This window comes from Salvia splendens, chromosome 5, assembly GCF_004379255.2.
Source record: "Salvia splendens isolate huo1 chromosome 5, SspV2, whole genome shotgun sequence".
Classification (NCBI taxonomy): domain Eukaryota; kingdom Viridiplantae; phylum Streptophyta; class Magnoliopsida; order Lamiales; family Lamiaceae; genus Salvia; species Salvia splendens.
The window spans coordinates 2,555,875-2,574,366 of NC_056036.1; the positions used below are offsets into that span (position 1 = coordinate 2,555,875).

Genomic DNA, 18,492 nt, shown 5'->3' on the forward strand with positions numbered 1-18,492 from the left:
CATATATTTAAAAATAGGTTTGATGTAAAATTTGAGTTTAGTATAAATGGTTGAAATAAAATTATTTATTAGGTTGACATATATTTAAAAATAGGTTTGAGTTTAATGTAAATAATTGAAGATGATGATCAACCCATGTCCTCTTAAAAAATTTGAGTAAAAATTTTCGGCTTACCGACATGGTCGACCCCGATTCCATCTGAATTCCCCGATAAAGAAAGTCAACCCTGGTCCCCTTAAAATCATAATCCAAGGGAAGATAAAACAAATATCTTGTCGGTGGGTCAGTTGCTAGGAATGCCTATGGCTACAAAGAGATTATGAGATCTTGAATTTCATGATATGCTTATAGCTTCTTAATGATAATGAGAAATCATTTTCTATAAAAAAATCTGAATAGTCGAAATAAAGCTAGTGAAGACGGTGGTCAGGATAAAGGTAGTAAGCACTTGTAAATTTGAATTATGTTGAAATGCTTGTTAGATAGATAATGAATTTTTATTTTAAATAACGACATAGGTATGTACTATTAAAATGAGACATTGTCGTTAGATATTAGTAGTAGATTTTTATTTAAAATTAATGAAATATTAAAATAAGAGTATATGCAATTACGGTTGATATAAACAGTGGAGGGAGAGTTCTGGAAGAAGACTACAAATACAGCGGCAGTTGACATCAATCCTCTCACCATTTTTTCTTCTGCATCGTTTTCAATCCATTTCCAAATTAGTATGAAGCTACAGAAAATGCGAAGCCACCGCCAGCAGCAGCAGGTAACCAACGCATTATCCTTTCTCTTCCTCAACAATTTTCCGTTTTTTTCTCCATCGTTTTGCTCGTTGTTTGTCTACGTTTGATACTGCACCGAGCAGCTAGATTCTACGTTATTTTCGCGCACACATGCGGTGCGTGTGTGGAAATGGACGATAAATAGCGAAATCCGCGCGGCGCGGTGTAGATCACTCGATTTTTTTGGTGATGTTGATTTTGCAGATATGAAACGTGTTTGGGGTTTTTTCAGGTGTCGTGGCGGCGCACGGTACTGCGCAAGTGGCTCAATAGATCGACCAGCAACTCCGATTACTCCGCTGACAGTGACTTCAGCTCAGACTCCGATTCTGATCAAGGTCATTTTCGTCATTTTGGATCATCCTGCTTTCATTTACAGTCCACTTCGTGCTTTTTTATCCACTTTTTTTCATGTTTTTTCTTCAGAATATTGTGAGAGACCAAAGGAATCCAGGTTCAAGCACGAAAAACATGATAATGTGAAGTTTGATACTAATACTAAAGGTGTATAATCTTTTCATACTGAATTTCAGTGAAATTTAAGTCAATTTTTAAAGTCAATGTCTGTTTTGATGAAATTTTCGTCAAGGATATTTATCTTTGTTTTTGGATTTTTCATTTTTTCCCTTCTCTCCATAGAATGTTGTGATGGGCCCAAAGAGTCCAGGTTCAAGAATGAAATAGCTAAAGAACAGAAGATTGATGCTAATGGTATGGCATTTTTTTCAAATTCTAAAAAATATGTATTTCCGAGTTAATGTTTGGAAGATGTCTGATGAAATTCGAGAATGAAAAAGCTGATTAACTGACTCTCTTCTGATGTTGGAATAAAATGTGTATTTGGATGAAATTTGGGGTAATTTTCTTGAAGCATAAGCATACTACTTTTTCTATTTATCAGCATATTTGTGTATCACATTGCACTTATATAAGCATAATAGGAAAATAAGCTTTATGGCATCCCAGTGAATGGGTATGTATACGTGTCTTGTTTCAAAATATCTGGCATCAAAGATTCAGCTGTTTATGCTACTATAGTGTGATCTAGTTTTTAGTGTGTTATGATATTATGTTTCCAAAACAAATATTTGAATTCATGATTTTGTATCTTTGTATGTGTCTGCTGCCAAACTCAGAGGCTCTTCCAAGGTTAAGACGGCGAAATTCAGAGACATTCAGAGCTCAGTACATTAAGCCCAAGGAAATCAGGTAAATTTTTCTTGGTAAAGTTAAGCACTAGGTTGGCTTAGAGATTAATGAGATCTTCATTTTGATGATATTGTCTTTGTTTTACAAGGATATGTGCAGCCACTTGGAATGTTGGAGGACTTACTCCTGATGATGACCTCGATCTTGATGGTTGGTTGGATATTGCTGAGCCTGCTGATATTTATGTGATCGGGTAAATTTAGTAACATTACTCGATCGAATGTTTGTTGTTTATAGTCTTATTATGCATATGTAAACAGATGTATATTAGATCCTTTCTCTTATTTGTAGCTGTCAAGTCAAGTATTGTGATTTTAGATTGTTACCGAATTTTTTTTAAAGAAAACTTGTGTCAACTTAAATCATTTTGATGTTTGAGTTCTGCATACGTCTACAGGTTTCAGGAGATCATACCATTGAATGCCGGTAACATATTTGGAGCTGAAGATACCCGTCCTGTCCAAAAATGGAAAAACATCATTCGTGAAACTCTCAACCGAGTTTCACCAATGACTAGGTTCAAGAGCTATAGTGATATTCCTTCTCCATCTAGATTTCAGCCAACCGAGGATGCCTTAGTTATAGATGAAGAAGTTGCGCTTGAATCAGACAGTGATATTGAGGAGGCAATCTACACCGTGAATGAGCATACATCTGGTTTTGATGATGGAGGAACTGATTTTGATTGTGATGATGCCTCTTTCCCCGAGGACCCTGTTCACTTTGACAGGGCAATGGAAAAGGAGTCTCTGCAGTCGTCTTCCTCCAAAAGATTGGACAGATTGCACTGCTTAAAGGTCAATGATTCTGAGGAAAATGTTGAAGAGTCTAATGCTCAGTACACTAAGATATTATCCAAGACACTTAGTGGTACAGAAAAGATAGGCTTAAGCTGGCCAGAGCCACCACTTCATCTTCTAGGTCAGCATATTTTGGAGAAGTCTAATTCCTTCGGTTCTTCTAAATCCTTCAAGACTCTCAAATCTTTCCGGACACACAGCTCTTTCAAATCTAGTACGATAAATGAAAGGTCAATGGAGTCTGAATTGAAAGCACTGGCGGAAATCGACCTTGACTCCCTAATAAGCCGGAAAAGGAGGCCCGCCTATGTTAGAATAGTGAGCAAGCAAATGGTAGGAGTTTTTATTACAGTATGGGTGCGGAGGAGCTTGCGAAGATATATACAAAACGTTAACGTGTCTGCTGTTGGTGTTGGTGTCATGGGCTATATTGGCAACAAGGTTCTATTTCTCTTCCAAACTTTTGAGTTTGATAAATTTTTTGTATTAAACTTCTTATCATTTAGGCTATGCTTGGATTCTTATGATACGAAGCTTATTTTGACTCTCCATCTATCTTTTAGGGAGCGGTATCAGTTAGTATGTCGGTGCATCAGACAGTCTTCTGTTTCGTTTGTACTCATCTAACAGCAGGAGAAAAAGAAGCAGATGCGGTCAAGAGAAATGCTGATGTGCATGAGATTCATAGACGAAGCCGCTTCAACTTTTGCTCTGCTATGGGACTTCCTAATAGGATATATGACCATGAGTAAGCATATGCTCCGACTCATCATGTTTTATTCTCGTCTTCACTAGTTTACACGGTGTGGTAATTTATACAGCTATCTAGTACAACATGAATTGCTTGGAGTTTCTTGTGTTTGTGTTTGTGTTTGTGTGTGTGCTTTCAAGCATGAAGACAACCGTCGTTACGTTGTTGCAGGAGAATTATTTGGCTTGGTGACCTTAACTATCGAATCAACTTACCTTATGAACGAACGAGAGAGCTAATATCCAAGAAGGACTGGTCCAAGTTACTTGAGCAGGATCAGGTCAGTAAACATTGAAATTTCATTAGAAATAAACCACGTGAAACGTCGTTTGGTTTTCTTTGCTCATCTAAGTTAGGCAAACATATTATAGCAACATTGAACAGGATTCAAGTTCATACATTGAGTTCTGCTGATACAACAAGTAAGCTGACTTATTCGTGTGCAGCTAGCGAGAGAGCTCAAGAAAGGCCGAGCATTTGATGGATGGTCGGAAGGTTCTCTGAGCTTCGCTCCAACTTACAAATACGAGTTAAATTCCGATACTTACATCGGTGAGGACCCAAAAGCTGCTAGAAGAACACCTGCCTGGTACACCTTTTTTTCTTTTTATTGTCTAACTGTTTTTCTATAAGCATGTATCATCTCATGAAATCTACAGAAGCTATAACAGTGTGAACTGTGCAGGTGTGACCGCGTCCTCTCCTTTGGGACGGGAATGAGGCTGGTGAACTACAGGAGATCCGAGATCAAACTGTCCGACCACCGCCCAGTGACTGCCTCGTACATGGTGGAAGTGGAAGTATTTTCTCAGAAGAAGTTGCAAAGAGCACTCACTTTCACTAACGCAGAAGTTGAAGAAGAGGATATTGTCATGGATGTGGGAGTTAACACTGGATTACATCTGCCAATACTAGAAGAGGTGAGTGGTTGGTTACTCGAGTAAAGTTCGGTCTATAATCTTGTATATTCAATTATTCATGTCGGGTTATATATGCAGGACGCGTCGTATTGGGAGCGTTGAAGCCATGATCGAAGAGGCAGCAAGTGATCCCTTGAACGGGCGATGTTCGTTTCTTGTTCCGATTTTTTGGAGGTTAGGATGCGGAGATGGCCACTGTATATTTATGGCTCAAGTCCCTTGTCATATGTTGTGTAGCAAAAAATGTACTAGTATCATTGCCTATGTATATCTTCTTTCTTTATTTATTGTTTTTCATTTTTAAGAAATCTACTATTTGTATATCTAAATAACGTGTTATAGTTGTCTAAATGATGGTAAAAAAAGAGTGAAGGTTTTGTTGCCAGCATATTACTAAAAATGGTATATACGTGAAGAGACTCCACTTTTTTTATGTAGTGGTGATAGATAGCAGTAGTACTAATTATTTACTCAGGGAAGGAGGTTTCGTGCCAGCATTTTACTAAAAATGTTATATACGAGAAGAGACTCCACTTTTATTTGTAGTGGTGATAAATAGCACTAATAATTATACTACTTAGGGACAAAAGGTGATTCGCTCACCCCAGGCGCCCCCATAACCCGGCCCGACATCGCTATGGAGGGGTTCAAACACGGTACCTCAGCGGCCCATTAGGTGGGAGGAACTTACACTGGTAACCAGCACACAAGGAGCCACCACAGTGGTGAAACTCCCACACTGCGGCTGCCAGCATTCGATCCTATCTGCTTAGGGACAATCTACCACTCAGGAACCAACTGAGTTAAGCCCGTGCGGGCACTAATAATTATACTACTCTTATAGAAGGAGGAGGTTTTGTTGCCAGCATTTTTAGGTATTTTTTTTATAAATTAAGATGTTATTAATTTTAATAGACGCATTGAAATGAGAATTGTTCTGTCACGACTTAAATGATATGGTCTATTAAAAACAAATTATAATCAAATAATGGAATCCAAATTTCATGATTAAAGATGAGTCTCTAAATGCTCCCTCTTTAGGAGTAAAAATTCCATGATCCTTTCATACTAAGTTGGCACAATAACTTGGTGTATCTCTCCAATAAGTCCTTGACAAATGGTAATAAAAAAAAAACTCACATGCCACATCAATTAAACACAAATTCAATAAAACTAATTGCACAAAACAGACATCCATTAATCATGGAAAGTGGCATTATATTACTACAATTAAATATGGAATACATTCATATAATAGGCTTGCAATATATATACTACTCTACTATTAAATATGGAATACATTCATATAATAGGCGTGCAACTTTCCAATCTAGTTAATATAATAGCCAACAACTTTCCATTTACTTATTCTAATTATCAAAACCATAGAAAACCTAACTTTACAGAATTAATTTCAAGCATGTATATGAATTAAAATATATACTCCTAATTCAATAATATATTATGTTTGATTATATATCACGAGAATAAATTTCATATATTTCCTTAAATTTCATATACTCCATTTCCTATATTGAAAATATCATAATAAGTAGTACTACTATTTATTACTAACTCATATGGTGCATGACCAACTCTCATAAACAGAAACACCTCTCTCTCTATCTCTCTCTCACTCACTCAACTACGGTGAAATACAGATTTTCATCAATCATATCTTCTGGAGCGGAGGTGAGCTAGTTGTCTTGAATTTCTGCTATTTATACGAACTAATTAGTACTACGTACACGTGATTGTTCATAATTGTTTGTGAAATTGATTTTTTCTCTGTATTTTTGGAATTTGTTGTTGAATTTGGTTTCAAACGGCTCTGCTTAGGGTTTAAAGCAAATATTTTAGTTCGCAGTGAGGAAGTGATCACTGATTGGGGTTTTGCAGGGATTTTGTTAATCGGAAGTACAACTTAAGTAATCTGATGGGGCGGAAGAAAATTAGTGTCGTGGTGAGGAGAGTGGTGAATCAAAGAAGAAGTGGTTAGTGGTTGTTAATGATGATGGATACATGGAGTTATATGAGAAAACCGTTAATCCGAAAGAGAAGGGGAAGAAAGCTGGGGGTTCAGGTTTTTGGGTTGCTAGAAAAAGATGATGAAGAAGAAGAATTAGGCTTGCCTGAAATTTCTTTTTCTGGGAAGAAGAAGCCTTCTAAAGAGTAAAAAGAGTGGCGGTAATTTCTCTTGTGTGTTTGAATTGCTTGACGGAGAGGAAGATGAGAGTTCCAAAGAGGAACAGGACGATGTTGGTGATACACCACCTGATATTGTTGAACAGGATCAACATGGTGGTGATTCTAGAGATAAAAAGCCAAACAGTGAAGATTTAGCTTCGAAAAACAAAAAGAAGAAAAAGAAAGGTAAGAGAAATCAGCAAGAGGAAGAAGAGGACCTGGACAAGATCCTGGCTGAGCTTGGTCTTGGACCTTCTGCTGCAGCCCCTCCAGAGGAGAAGTTACGGAACCAACCTGCCGAACAAGAGGATGCTGAAGAGGAGGGGCCTGTGGAGATTGTAACGACTAAGAAGAAGAAAAAGAAGAAGGGCAAAGAGAAAGAGAGAGCATCTTCTGCTCCTGCAATAGAAGAAAAACCAGAAGAAACAATAACCGAGACGACAAATCGTAGTAAGAGAGTGCCAAAGCATGTCAGGGAGATACAGGAGAGACTTGCTCAACTAAAGGAGGCTGAAGAGAGGAAAAAACGTGAAGAAGAAATGTTTAGAAAAGAAGAAGAGGAAAGGCTTAAACAAGAACTGGAAAGGTTGGCTGAAGAGAAAAAGGCGATTAAAGAGGGAGAGGAAGAAGGAGAAGCTCCTCCAGAAAAAAACAAGAAGGAAAGCTTCTTACGTGGAAGCAGAAAGAAGAGGCTAGAAGGATGGAGGCAATGAGGAAGCAATTACTAGCTAATGCAAAACTAGATCTACCCACTGGTGCACCTGCCAAGAGACCTCTGTACCAGAAGAAAAAATCGAAGCCCCAAAACCAATCTAATGGAGCAGCCATTTCAGAAAATGGGGAGATCACAGATGCATAAGTGATCCAACAAGATGTTGTTGAAGACAATGGAGCTGATGGTGATGATGAAGAGTGGGATGCCAAAAGTTGGGATGAAGTTGACTTGAAATTGCCAGGAGAAAGTGGATTTGCTGATGGAGAAGTTGATTCAGAACCCGAATCAATTTGGTTGGACGAGAAAGTAACTTCACTGATGCCATCAAAATTGGAGAATGTGGATGCTCAAAAGAACTCTGTGGCAGAAAAGAACAACAAAAAGAATTCTTCTACTCAAGACAAGAAGAACAAAAAAGAAGTTGCTGATGATCAGCCTGTTCAAAATGGACCAAATCTTCGGTCTCCTATATGTTGTATTATGGGTCATGTTGATGCTGGAAAAACAAAGTTGCTTGATTGTATCAGAGGTACACGCATCCAAGAAGGTGAGGCGGGTGGGATTACACAGCAAATTGGAGCAACCTATTTCCCTGCTTAGAATATACGTGAGAGAACAAAGGAGCTGAAAGCCGATGCAAAGCTCAGTATCCTGGTTTGTTAGTGATCGATACCCCTGGACACAAATCTTTCAACAATTTACGTTTTAGAGGATCCAGCTTATGTGATATTGCAGTTTTGGTTGTTGATATTATACATGGGTTGGAACCACAGACAATTGAGTCACTCAATCTTTTGAAAAAGGGAAATACAGACTTTGTAATTGCCTTGAACAAAGTAAGTCACCTTGTATCTTGGCGTTGTTGAGTTCTTCAAACCCACGGTGTTCAACTGTTTTCATTTGGTATTTTCTATAGGTGGACAGACTTTATGGGTGGAAGACTTGCCATAATGCACCAATAGGAAAGGCAATCAGGCAACAATCAAAAGATGTCATGCTCAAATTTAACATGAGGCTAACTCGGGTCATATTTATCTCTTACCTTATGTATTAGGCCTGATCACTGTCTCAGCACAAATTTTGGTCGTATCTAATGCGGATTTTCTGTTGCAGATTATCACTCAGTTTAAGGAGCAGGGTCTCAATACTGAGTTGTATTATAAGAACAAAGATATGGGGGATACGTATAACATTGTACCAACAAGTGCCATAAGGTTTTTCTAATAAGGGCTTTGTTAATTTGTGTTCTATCTGGTTTATGCAATTTCTGACTTGTTGGTGATTGGAAAACAGTGGCGAGGGCATCCCAGATTTACTGTTACTGCTGGTCCAATGGGCTCCGAAGAAAATGATTGAAAGGCTTACATACAGCCATAAACTGCAGGCTTGTTACCAGAGTTCCCTCATCTGGTGCTGCTTTAGAACGAGAAAGATACTGATACTCCAATGAAAATTCTCATCATTTGAACTCAAACTTTGCCACAGTGTACTCTTTTGGAGGTTAAAGTGATTGAAGGACATGGGACCACGATTGATGTGGTATTAGTAAATGGCACGCTTCATGAAGGAGATCAAATAGTTGTCTGTGGTATGCAGGTTCTATGATTCATTTCCATTTGGTTCTTTGGGTTCTTTGGGATAAGTTACTGACGAGCATTCAGTTGGATTATTTGGTGCAGGGACCAATTGTTACCTCAATTAGAGCATTGCTAACACCCCACCCCACGAGGGAGCTCAGAGTCAAGGTGAAACTTCTTACCCTGTATCCTCAAGATCATTCCGAAATGTGTTTTCCACACACAAGATCCAATTGTCTTGGGGGTTGATGTCGTTCAAGGCATTGCAAGGGTAATAGTATAATTTAAAATGTGTGTCAACAATATTTGAGCTTGGTTTTGGCAAACTCATATTTCTGCTTTCTTCCATCTTACAGATTGGAACACCTATATGTGTCCCCTCAAGAAAATTTGTCGAAATTGGTCGGATATCATCTATTGAAAATAATCATAAGCAGCATGTTGATTATGCAGAGAGCGATGAAAAGGTGATCATTACGGTATGGTATATTGAACTTGATAGCTTTTTGTCTTCTTTTTAGAGAAACCTTTGTTATTAATAGTGTCATTTTTTTCCTGGTCTTGTAATGAATGTATTAAGCAAGGTGATTCTTTGCAGATAATTGGTAGCAATGCCGGGGAGCGACAGAAAATGTTGGGGTGGCGGACGAGCTTGTAAGCAAGATCTCAGGAAACTCACTTTATACACTAAGAAAACACTACTTGGTTTGTACATCTCATCTCATCTCATCTCATCTCATATTATCGCACTCTCTCTGCTGCCTATATATATGAAGCACCCATCAACACTACTAATCCTCACTCCTTTCCACTGAATTGCAGGGCGTTATGTCTGCTGAAAAGAGATTACTTCTCAGATTGAGGAAACTGTTCAATATACAGTGATTTTAATCTAGTGTAATTCGATGACCAGACGCGAAAAGTGCACACTATTCCCAGCCCGAATCTTTTGAGAAAATCACGGTAGCTGATCACTCACTCTGTAAGCTTTGGATGCCGATAGCAAATACAGTTGGGGGAGAGTTTTTGTGACCAGTTTTCTGATGTTTTTGTGCACATGTTTTGGAAAGGATTCTAATGTTGAAATGAGTTCCATTGATTTCAACACACCATTGTTCTTTTAAATTATATACTCCATCATAAAGGATTTTCTCAAAAAAAATGTTACTAGTGAAGTTTCATATAGTATCTTATATTCAACCGTGATGAATTAAAAACATTTACTTGAAATGAAAGAAATCGATCGAAAAAAAGCATAAAATATGAAATGGCTTAATTTTTTGGAGAAAATAGAAATACTTCAATTCTGTTGTCCAAGTACTAATATTTCTTCAAATTAATTATAATCAATATCAACTTCAAAATATTACTGATTATTCACAATTTAACGATTTTTGAAATAATAATTATATATATAGATCTCCTATGGTCATAATTCACTGAATCCATAAGCAGGTGAAAAACTAAATCCATTAAACAAAACGAACCAAACCACAACAAATCCTCAAATCTCAACAACCCCATAATTCCTTGACCCCTCTCTATAAACACACTCCCCAATCCTAAATTCAGCACAAACTAACTCATCAGCATTCATGGCTAGACAACACATAACCTTCAGAAACCAGCAATTCAGCAATTCATACCTGGGATTTGGAGTTGGTAGTCTCATTCTGTGTGCATTGGCTCTGTTCATGTGTGCCAGCCACTCTCGTAGGCGATGGAGGCACTGGAAATCTTGCTACGGCTACGGGAAACAAGACCCCATCATCCAACTCAACCACGAAGAGATCATGGATTACCAGTTAGGAGATGTCGAGCCAAGCAGTGAAGGAACCCTGTGGAAGAAGAATATAATGATGGGAGGAAAGTGCCAGCTTCCCGACTTCTCCGGTGTCATTATATACGACTCCACAGGGACCGTTGTCACCCCTGCCACGAACCACAGAGCTCTTCCTGCACTTACATGGAAATGATGGAGATTCGTACTTCTTTTACTGCTGCTCTTTTCCAGAGGATTGAGACAAGCCGAGAGATTACTAGAAGCTTAAGCCTTGGTTCTTGTAAATCAAGATTTTTTTCCTGCAATTCTGTAAAATCTAATGTATATTGTGCACCACTGATATTTATATTGCCTTTCCACAGCAATTGAAAGCATAATGTTTGAGTGGAAATAGACCTAACACTCTAATTTTAGTAAGTTAAAAGAAAGCTTATAATACATAAAAAAAAAGGTACCATACTGCCTTTGATAAACCTCAATTTGATATCAAGCAGTTTTGACACTGTTCCGGCCCCTGAATCCAACAACGTTTAACTTTGAAGTAGATCCAGCGCCACCTTTGTTTCTTCCACCTGGATGGTTTCTCCCACCAGATGACGTACTTCTTGAGTTGCTAGATCCTGATGAATTTGAAGTTCTGACAACCTTAACCACCTTCTTCTTTGGCTTGGAAAAGACAGAAGCTTTTGTAGATTCAGAAAAAGAGCTTTTCTTGGAAAATGCTGTTTTGCCACGAGCTTCAGTTGGCTTTGTCGAGGCAGCTTGACCCTTTCTTTTCAAACTGGAGGTCATTTCCCTTTTCTCATTTTGTCCCTTCTGCTGACTTAGGTGTGTCCTGGCAAGATCCCTTTTAAGTCTATCAACAGAGAGGGATTCCAAGCTCTCGTTTTTCAATATTGCTTCCTCAATGCGGGTGGCCAAAATCATATTCTTTCTAGCGATCAAACTTGTCACCTTCCCTATCATCACAAGGATACCATTAAGGGTCCAGTTGAAGTTGCACGTAAAGGAATGCAAAAAAGAAGGCCAATTTTCATAAGGCTGAGTTTCAGAAGTGAGAAGAAGAATTCTATCACCGAATTGAAACAAGAGCTTTAGCACAGGAAAATTTTCAAAGTTTGTATACTGTAAAGCCTTAAAAAGTACCTTTTGCCCCCATACGAGCAGTTCTTCCAGTACGATGGAGATAATCGATCTAAAAGGTTAAAAAACAAGAAGAATCAGATGGGAAAGCAGTGCATGGAGGAGCGGCAGTAAGAGACTTTTGGCTTACAGAATTCGAGGGAAAGTCAAACATAATAACATGATCGACATCCAAGTCCAAACCCCTTGCTGCCAGATCTGTGCAGACTAAAGTGGGGCAATCTCCATCGTTGCTCTTAAACTTATCCAGATTCTCAATCCTGCATCAATTGCATACAATAACACAATCTTAGACAGTAGATAATGCGAAATCTAACAAAAAAGGGTTTCAATTTAAGTATTTAATATTCCAAAGGGAGAATCTGTAAATTTCCACATAAGCTTTGCATCTGTCAGTGTGATCATGAGCTGCCTAGACAGCTACAAAATAAGAATGATAATCACATCTCGTCTTACCTCTGTTCAGCTGGAACCTCTCCGTGGTAATTGACCGTAGAGATTTGGTTTTCAGATAAGAAGTGATCCACAGCTCGACTGGAATTCAATGTGTTGCAGAAGACCATTACTCTGTTTCCTTTTGCTAAACTTGGCTCAAGAACCTGTGATCCCATAACCACATTAACTAAGTTGAAATAGTTAAGAATTGTTGGTTATATCATCTTATTAAACTTTATCTACACCTGTAATAAGGCTTCCAGCTTATTTTCGGAACCTGAGAGTTTGACGAAATCATGACGAGCAGAAGCAATCTTCTTATGGAGTGAAGAAGTACGTAGATGAGCAATTCCTTGAAATTCCTCGTCAACCAGCTTTTGCACTGCCTTCATTAATGAAATGTTTTGTTAATTGTCCACGAGCACTGAAAAAGCTTCATGGGAAGTACAAGAAACAGCCGAAGGGCATGAAACATCTTTGATGCTATGGGAACACATGGTTTAAATTCTCTTTTTTTAAACAAACTAAAATTCTTTTAGAAGTGATAGTCTGCAGAATCATCAAAAAATGTCAAGGATGCTAAAAGATGTGGTGCAATAAAGGAAATCTACCAGTTCAATCACATTCAGAAGAAAGGCCAAAAATAAAAGAACTTTGAAAATTTGAAGAATTAAAGTTCAAATCTAAATTAGGTTATGCATATATGTGATCACGAGCCTAGTAAGCATACCGCTGTCATAGTTGCAGTTACCAATACTGTTTGAAATCCTAGACCATCAGGTTTAGACGCACGACTCCTCAGCGGAGCAAGAAATTTTCTGATGTCAGGCCCAAATCCATGATCAAACATGGTGTCAGCTTCATCCAACACCTATCAAGGGACTAAAACTTTCAACAGGGAAAGGAATAAAAAGATTTGGTAATACAAGTTGTTTATACGAAAACGAAAGCGAGAGAGGAGGTTGATTACCAAATATTTTATGTCCCCATAAACCAAATTGCCTTCTTCAATATGTTGCAGAACCCGGCCAGGGGTCCCCACAACCATGTCAATCGGGTTGTTTAAGGAATCTTCTTGAGGCTTTAAACGCCCGCCGCCACTTACCATGGTTGGTCTGAATCGTGCATGGTGGCTAATGGACTTGGAAACACGGAACACCTACACATGCACTTGAACTTCATTGATTGAATCAAGTGGTCAACTGGTCATATCTTTAAGCAAAAACAAGAGAAACATAAAAACTAACCTGCTCACACAGCTCCCTTGTTGGGCACAGTACAACAGCCCGCGGGCGCCTGGGCTTCATCAGCATACCGTGCAAATTCTCGTCCCGTCTCAGCAACTAGAATTCAACATGAAAACAATGTGTTTTAAGACTTTCAGCACTAAAATTCCAGAGTTTCACTAAGTGTATGATAAGAGCATTCTCATCAGTATACTTCAATCTCTCCACCCCGATGCCAAAGGCACCCCAAGAACTAGGCAAGAACATTGTTCGGCACTATTAACACATCCATCATGCACACAAAAACATCAGCATAACTAATCAAATGCTACCGTTTTCTTCAAAGAAAACATTTGGTACATAGTGATAGATTCATTTATCCCATTTCCATCAAATGCTAGTGGTAAAAGGTAAAAACAGAAAAAATGAGCAATTAGGATTTCTTAATCAGAATCATGATTCAGAAAAATGAGCAACAGATCGAATCAAATCAGATTACACAAGAAACAAGACCAACATTATGAATTCAAAAATCCCACGATGATTCAACCTGAACAAGGGGCAAAAGGTAAGCGAGAGTCTTGCCAGAGACAGTGTGGGACCCCAAAACCACGCTTTTCTCGTCAAGAACCGCCGGAATCCCAATACACTGAATCTCAGTCGGCTCCGTAATCCCCATTTCCTCCAACGCCCCCATCACTTCCTCGCTCAAGCCCAGCTCCCCAAAGCTCGACGCCATTTCCACCGCAGGGCCCTTCTTCCTCCTCGAGCCCTCGCTGTCATGTCTCACTTTCTGCTGCGGCGCCGGAGCTGTGGGCTTTGGAGGGTGGGGAGAGTCCTTGAGGTGGCGCTGCCTCAGTCTTTCGAGGAGAATCGAATGCTTCGCGGGCTGCAGCAATTCCGCCTCTTCAACAGCGGCGGTGCAAAGGGGGCGGAGGAGCCGGCGAGGAGGGAGGGAGAAGCAAATGGGGCGGTGGAAATGGAGGTATTTGGGGAGAGAGAGGAGAGAGGAGAGAGGTGGAGAGAGCTTTTGCTGTTGTGCCCATTTCTGGTTTGGGCGAATTCGATAGTAAAGGTCGGATCTTTTTGTAGAATGAGTTTCCTAGGAAGAAGATGAAGATGATAACTGCAGAAATTGATTTCTTTTTCTTTATTTTTAAGAAAATCCATATTAGTATTTCCTTTAAAATAAACAATATTAGACGTAAATAACATCTTTGGAAGTCCCAAAGCAAGTCTACATTAGATAAAAATTTCTATGACTTTAATTAATGTCAATTAAATAAGTTTCTATGATTAAAAAGGATGAAAAAGAATTAGATTGCGGTACTATATGATTTAAGGTTTGATTTCTACTGTAATCCCAAATTGAGGAGAATTGTTATGTGACAAAATATTGATCTAATTTGTTCTGAAAAGCGGGTTACTAGTGCCCTAATAGTGAAAATAAAAGGAATTACAACAATAACTTTTCAAATTTTTTGTTGCTTGATTTATATAGAGTTAATAAAAATAATTAATCATAGATGATCTAATCCTTCAAATATTTATATCTATAATTCTAGCATACAAAGTATACTCCTACATCTTAATTTATCGGCACCGTGACAATCTAATTAATAAAAATAGCTGGAATCAATAAAATCATATAGTACTAAAAAACATTTAAACTTGAGACTCTATTCAACAATACTGAGAAAAAGAAACAAAATTAATGTTGGTTTTTTTTACTGCATCGAGTTCCTGAAAGATATCCGAGCAATCAACTGTTGCAAAGCTTCTTCAAGCATTTGACTGAAAGCGCTTACACACTGCTGCACAGTGAAAATGATGTCTCACTTGTACATCTCTGGCTTTAAGACACCAACATATGGCAAGTTCCGGTACTGCTCGGCGAAGTCGAGTCCATAGCCCACAACAAACTCATCTGGGCACTGCCAATACATGAAAACATATGTTTAGTAAATCATGATTCCAGACAAGTTACTCCGTATGAGATTAGTAGCAACTGATTTGAGTTATCGAACACAAACCAATCCAATGCTGGTAAATGCATCACCCTTGCAAGAGTTAATACCTCAAACTGGATTGGGTGAACTTAATCATGAAGAGCTTATTTGAATATGAATTGCAGCAAATGAAGGCAGGGTGGTAGGCTAGCTTAACTGAGTCCTTGACTAATAAATTGCGATGTTTTGCTAAGTTGGATTGTAGCATGCTGCGAAATAAAAGACGTAGTAGCAAATGGCATCATAAACTACGAAACTACAAAGTCTGTTTGGCATTAGCTCCTATAGACCAAAAATAAGATCATGCATTTGTACATAATCACTGGTGTGGTATTGAGGGAGGAAGATAAGAGAGGGAGAGAGATCACCTCAAAGCCACGGTAAAACTTCCCTTCACCGACAACTTGAAAGTGAACCTTTCGCCTTGCTGGTTTATCAAGAAGAGTGCAAACAGACACGGAAGAGGCACCATTCGTTTTCATGTAATCGATGAGACATGACAACGTGTTCCCCGTATCCACAATATCCTCAACCTAAGCAGCACAGGAAACAATCGGAATAGACTTCCAAGTAAGCAGAGCATAAACCATACATACATCACAGAAGATTTACAAAACATCTCAGAAAGCAACAAACAGAGACAATGCTGCTAATCACCACCATTGGAGGAACCAGAATCCTACAAAATCTTAATCCGACACATACAATGATACAAACTCCGAATTCAGATGCAAGTAAAGCATTCAACGAAAATTGCACCATACATCATCAAAACCTCTTCAATTATAAACCATACAACGTGGAGGATTTATCTCAGAAACATTGAACAGAGATAATGCTGCTCATCACCACAATTGGAGGAACCAGAAATCCTACAAAATCATAAACCAACGCATACAAACTCCGAATCCAGATGATAGTAGCGAATTGAAAATTGGCCCAAACATCATCAAAACCTCCTCAAAAGCAAATCACGGAATGAACCAGAGCATATGAATTCAACGATAGCAGATACACATAAAACAGGCGTGCCTATACTCAGTCAGTAAAATCGTCGAACAGAATCGAGGCAACAAACAAAAAGCAGGGAAAACTTCACCACCGCGTACCAGAATAACGTGCTTCCCTCGAACATCGAGTTTCAAGCCGAATGAAACGGCGGGGTGGCCATTGGAGACGGTGCCGGAGCCGTACGATTCGGCGCGGATGAAATCGACGGTGATAGGGAGATGAATCTTCCGCACAAGGTCAGCCACGAAGAGAAAAGCTCCGGTGGCGACAGCGACAACCGCCGGAGCAGCGCCGCTGGCATTGAAATCGGCGGTGATTGTGGATGCCAGTTCGGAAATCCTATGCGAGATTTGCTGCTCCGTGAAGAGAATTTTCTGAATGTGGTCGTTCATTTCCACTCACCTAATGATTGCAATCAATCAATCAAAACTCGACGCAAGAACAATTGCTTATTATCAATATTTTAATAGCTGTCGCTGTAACTCACTGACTAACAAAGAAGAAGATAATTGAATGCTTAGGGTGTCCACTATAAGGTGGACACGCCCAATAGCCTCGCCCCAGTTTTTTGTCCATAGCCCCAGTTTTTTGTCCATAGCCCCAAAATTCTATTTCTGCCACTATAGTGGACACCTCCAATAGCCCCCAAATTCCAAATACAAAATGCTATTTTTCCATAGCCGCGTCCTCGCCCCGAACGCGGCTATCCCGTGTCCGCCGCCCCCATCGCCCCAAAAAGTTGTCCGCCCACCTTTCCCACTATAGCCGCCCGCCCACCGCCGCCCACCCGCCCCAGACGCGGCTATAGCCGCGTCCACCCCCATAGTGGACGCTCTTAAAGACTGAAAATGCTGATTTATAGAATTATACTAGTTGACTCTATAATGATGATTTATTTATTTTTTACATAAATGAATTTGTTATATCACTGACTAAATAGGATAGTTAGATACAGTTTGTTTTGAATTGCCTTGAATTTTAAAAATTGTGAAGGAATACAGATGTAAAAAGTTTATGGAAAATAGGTCATGTTTATGAGCGGAATATGAGCGGAATATGTGACTTACTAAATATAGTAAAAGCTAGAATATGTAATGACATACATACTAATTAAAGTCTCAAATTGTATAATTAGAAACTAATTAGATATATTACGTACATAAAATTAAAAAAATGAGAAACGCACACACAAACAAATTTTTAAAACAGTTTAAAAATCGGTAGGGTTAAAACCGTTTGAAAATTGACGGAATTGTTAGCGTAAGACCAATTGTGGTCCGAGTTGAAATGTTCAGGATGCAAAAATTCAAAAGTTCAAAAGATAAAGTATATGACCAAAATCGTAAAATTGACATATGTTAGGACCAGTTTTGGCTTTTACTCCACAAAATAAATAAGAGAAAAGATATAAAATGAAAAAACAACAATAAGAAAGACCCACAAAAAACAAAGTCGGGAATTAAAATGCCAACTCTCTGCTTGCCAGAAGCCCATCTCCCAAGGCCTTACACTTGTGTCTGAGAGGTGTTGCAACTACACGACAGTAGTGGGATTTGATCCTTGGCCAATCATACAAATCTGCCCCTCCGAAACCAACTGCGCTCTGCCCCTACGGACAACACTGTTACTATTAATTGTTCTTTGCAATTTACGGACAGCACTGTTACTATTAATTGTTCTTTGCAATTTGTAGGTTTTCCTGGGTTAACTTTCCTTTTAATAAAGAGGTGTTCTTTTTAGTTGTAAATTTTACTAAACAGAAGAGGGATAAAAACATATGAAATTTATTTATCACATTTTAGCAGACCTTTTTTTTATCTCATAGTAGTATATTTTGAAGGTGGCAAACATGAAAAATGAGATCATATTCTCTTTAAAATAAGTTACTATTTAAATATATTTTCCATAAGATAGTACTACTGTTATGCATGAAT

At 38.7% G+C, this 18,492-nt stretch overlaps 3 protein-coding genes and 2 pseudogenes across 5 annotated transcripts; 3 read left to right on the forward strand and 2 right to left on the reverse strand.

Annotated features, from left to right (window-relative positions):
* The first annotated feature begins 625 nt into the window (after nucleotides 1–625).
* On the forward strand, nucleotides 626–4,857 carry LOC121802112 (type IV inositol polyphosphate 5-phosphatase 3-like). Of its 3 annotated transcripts, XM_042201687.1 has the most exons (12): nucleotides 626–776; nucleotides 1,025–1,130; nucleotides 1,219–1,296; nucleotides 1,432–1,503; nucleotides 1,929–2,001; nucleotides 2,090–2,194; nucleotides 2,399–3,242; nucleotides 3,365–3,549; nucleotides 3,724–3,832; nucleotides 3,999–4,141; nucleotides 4,238–4,472; nucleotides 4,551–4,857. In XM_042201687.1, the coding sequence occupies exons 1-12, from the start codon at nucleotides 735–737 to the stop codon at nucleotides 4,572–4,574; spliced, it is 2,016 nt and encodes a 671-aa protein (XP_042057621.1). In that variant the 5' UTR covers nucleotides 626–734; the 3' UTR covers nucleotides 4,575–4,857. The 3 variants fall into 3 exon arrangements, with proteins under 3 accessions (XP_042057621.1, XP_042057622.1, XP_042057623.1); XM_042201688.1 differs by lacking the exon at nucleotides 1,432–1,503; XM_042201689.1 differs by lacking the exons at nucleotides 1,219–1,296; nucleotides 1,432–1,503.
* Nucleotides 4,858–6,483: 1,626 nt separating this feature from the next.
* LOC121802710 lies at nucleotides 6,484–10,126 on the forward strand (annotated as a pseudogene).
* A 227-nt stretch (nucleotides 10,127–10,353) lies between these two features.
* On the forward strand, nucleotides 10,354–10,943 carry LOC121803643. Its single transcript, XM_042203277.1, has one exon. The coding sequence runs from the start codon at nucleotides 10,547–10,549 to the stop codon at nucleotides 10,925–10,927; it is 381 nt and encodes a 126-aa protein (XP_042059211.1). The 5' UTR covers nucleotides 10,354–10,546; the 3' UTR covers nucleotides 10,928–10,943.
* Nucleotides 10,944–11,076: 133 nt separating this feature from the next.
* LOC121803642 lies at nucleotides 11,077–14,599 on the reverse strand (annotated as a pseudogene).
* A 555-nt stretch (nucleotides 14,600–15,154) lies between these two features.
* LOC121802186 (hypoxanthine-guanine phosphoribosyltransferase-like) lies at nucleotides 15,155–17,039 on the reverse strand. Its single transcript, XM_042201779.1, has 3 exons — nucleotides 16,657–17,039; nucleotides 15,916–16,080; nucleotides 15,155–15,472 (listed from the first exon to the last, which is right to left on the reverse strand). The coding sequence occupies exons 1-3, from the start codon at nucleotides 16,948–16,950 to the stop codon at nucleotides 15,374–15,376; spliced, it is 558 nt and encodes a 185-aa protein (XP_042057713.1). The 5' UTR covers nucleotides 16,951–17,039; the 3' UTR covers nucleotides 15,155–15,373.
* Nucleotides 17,040–18,492: the final 1,453 nt, after the last annotated feature.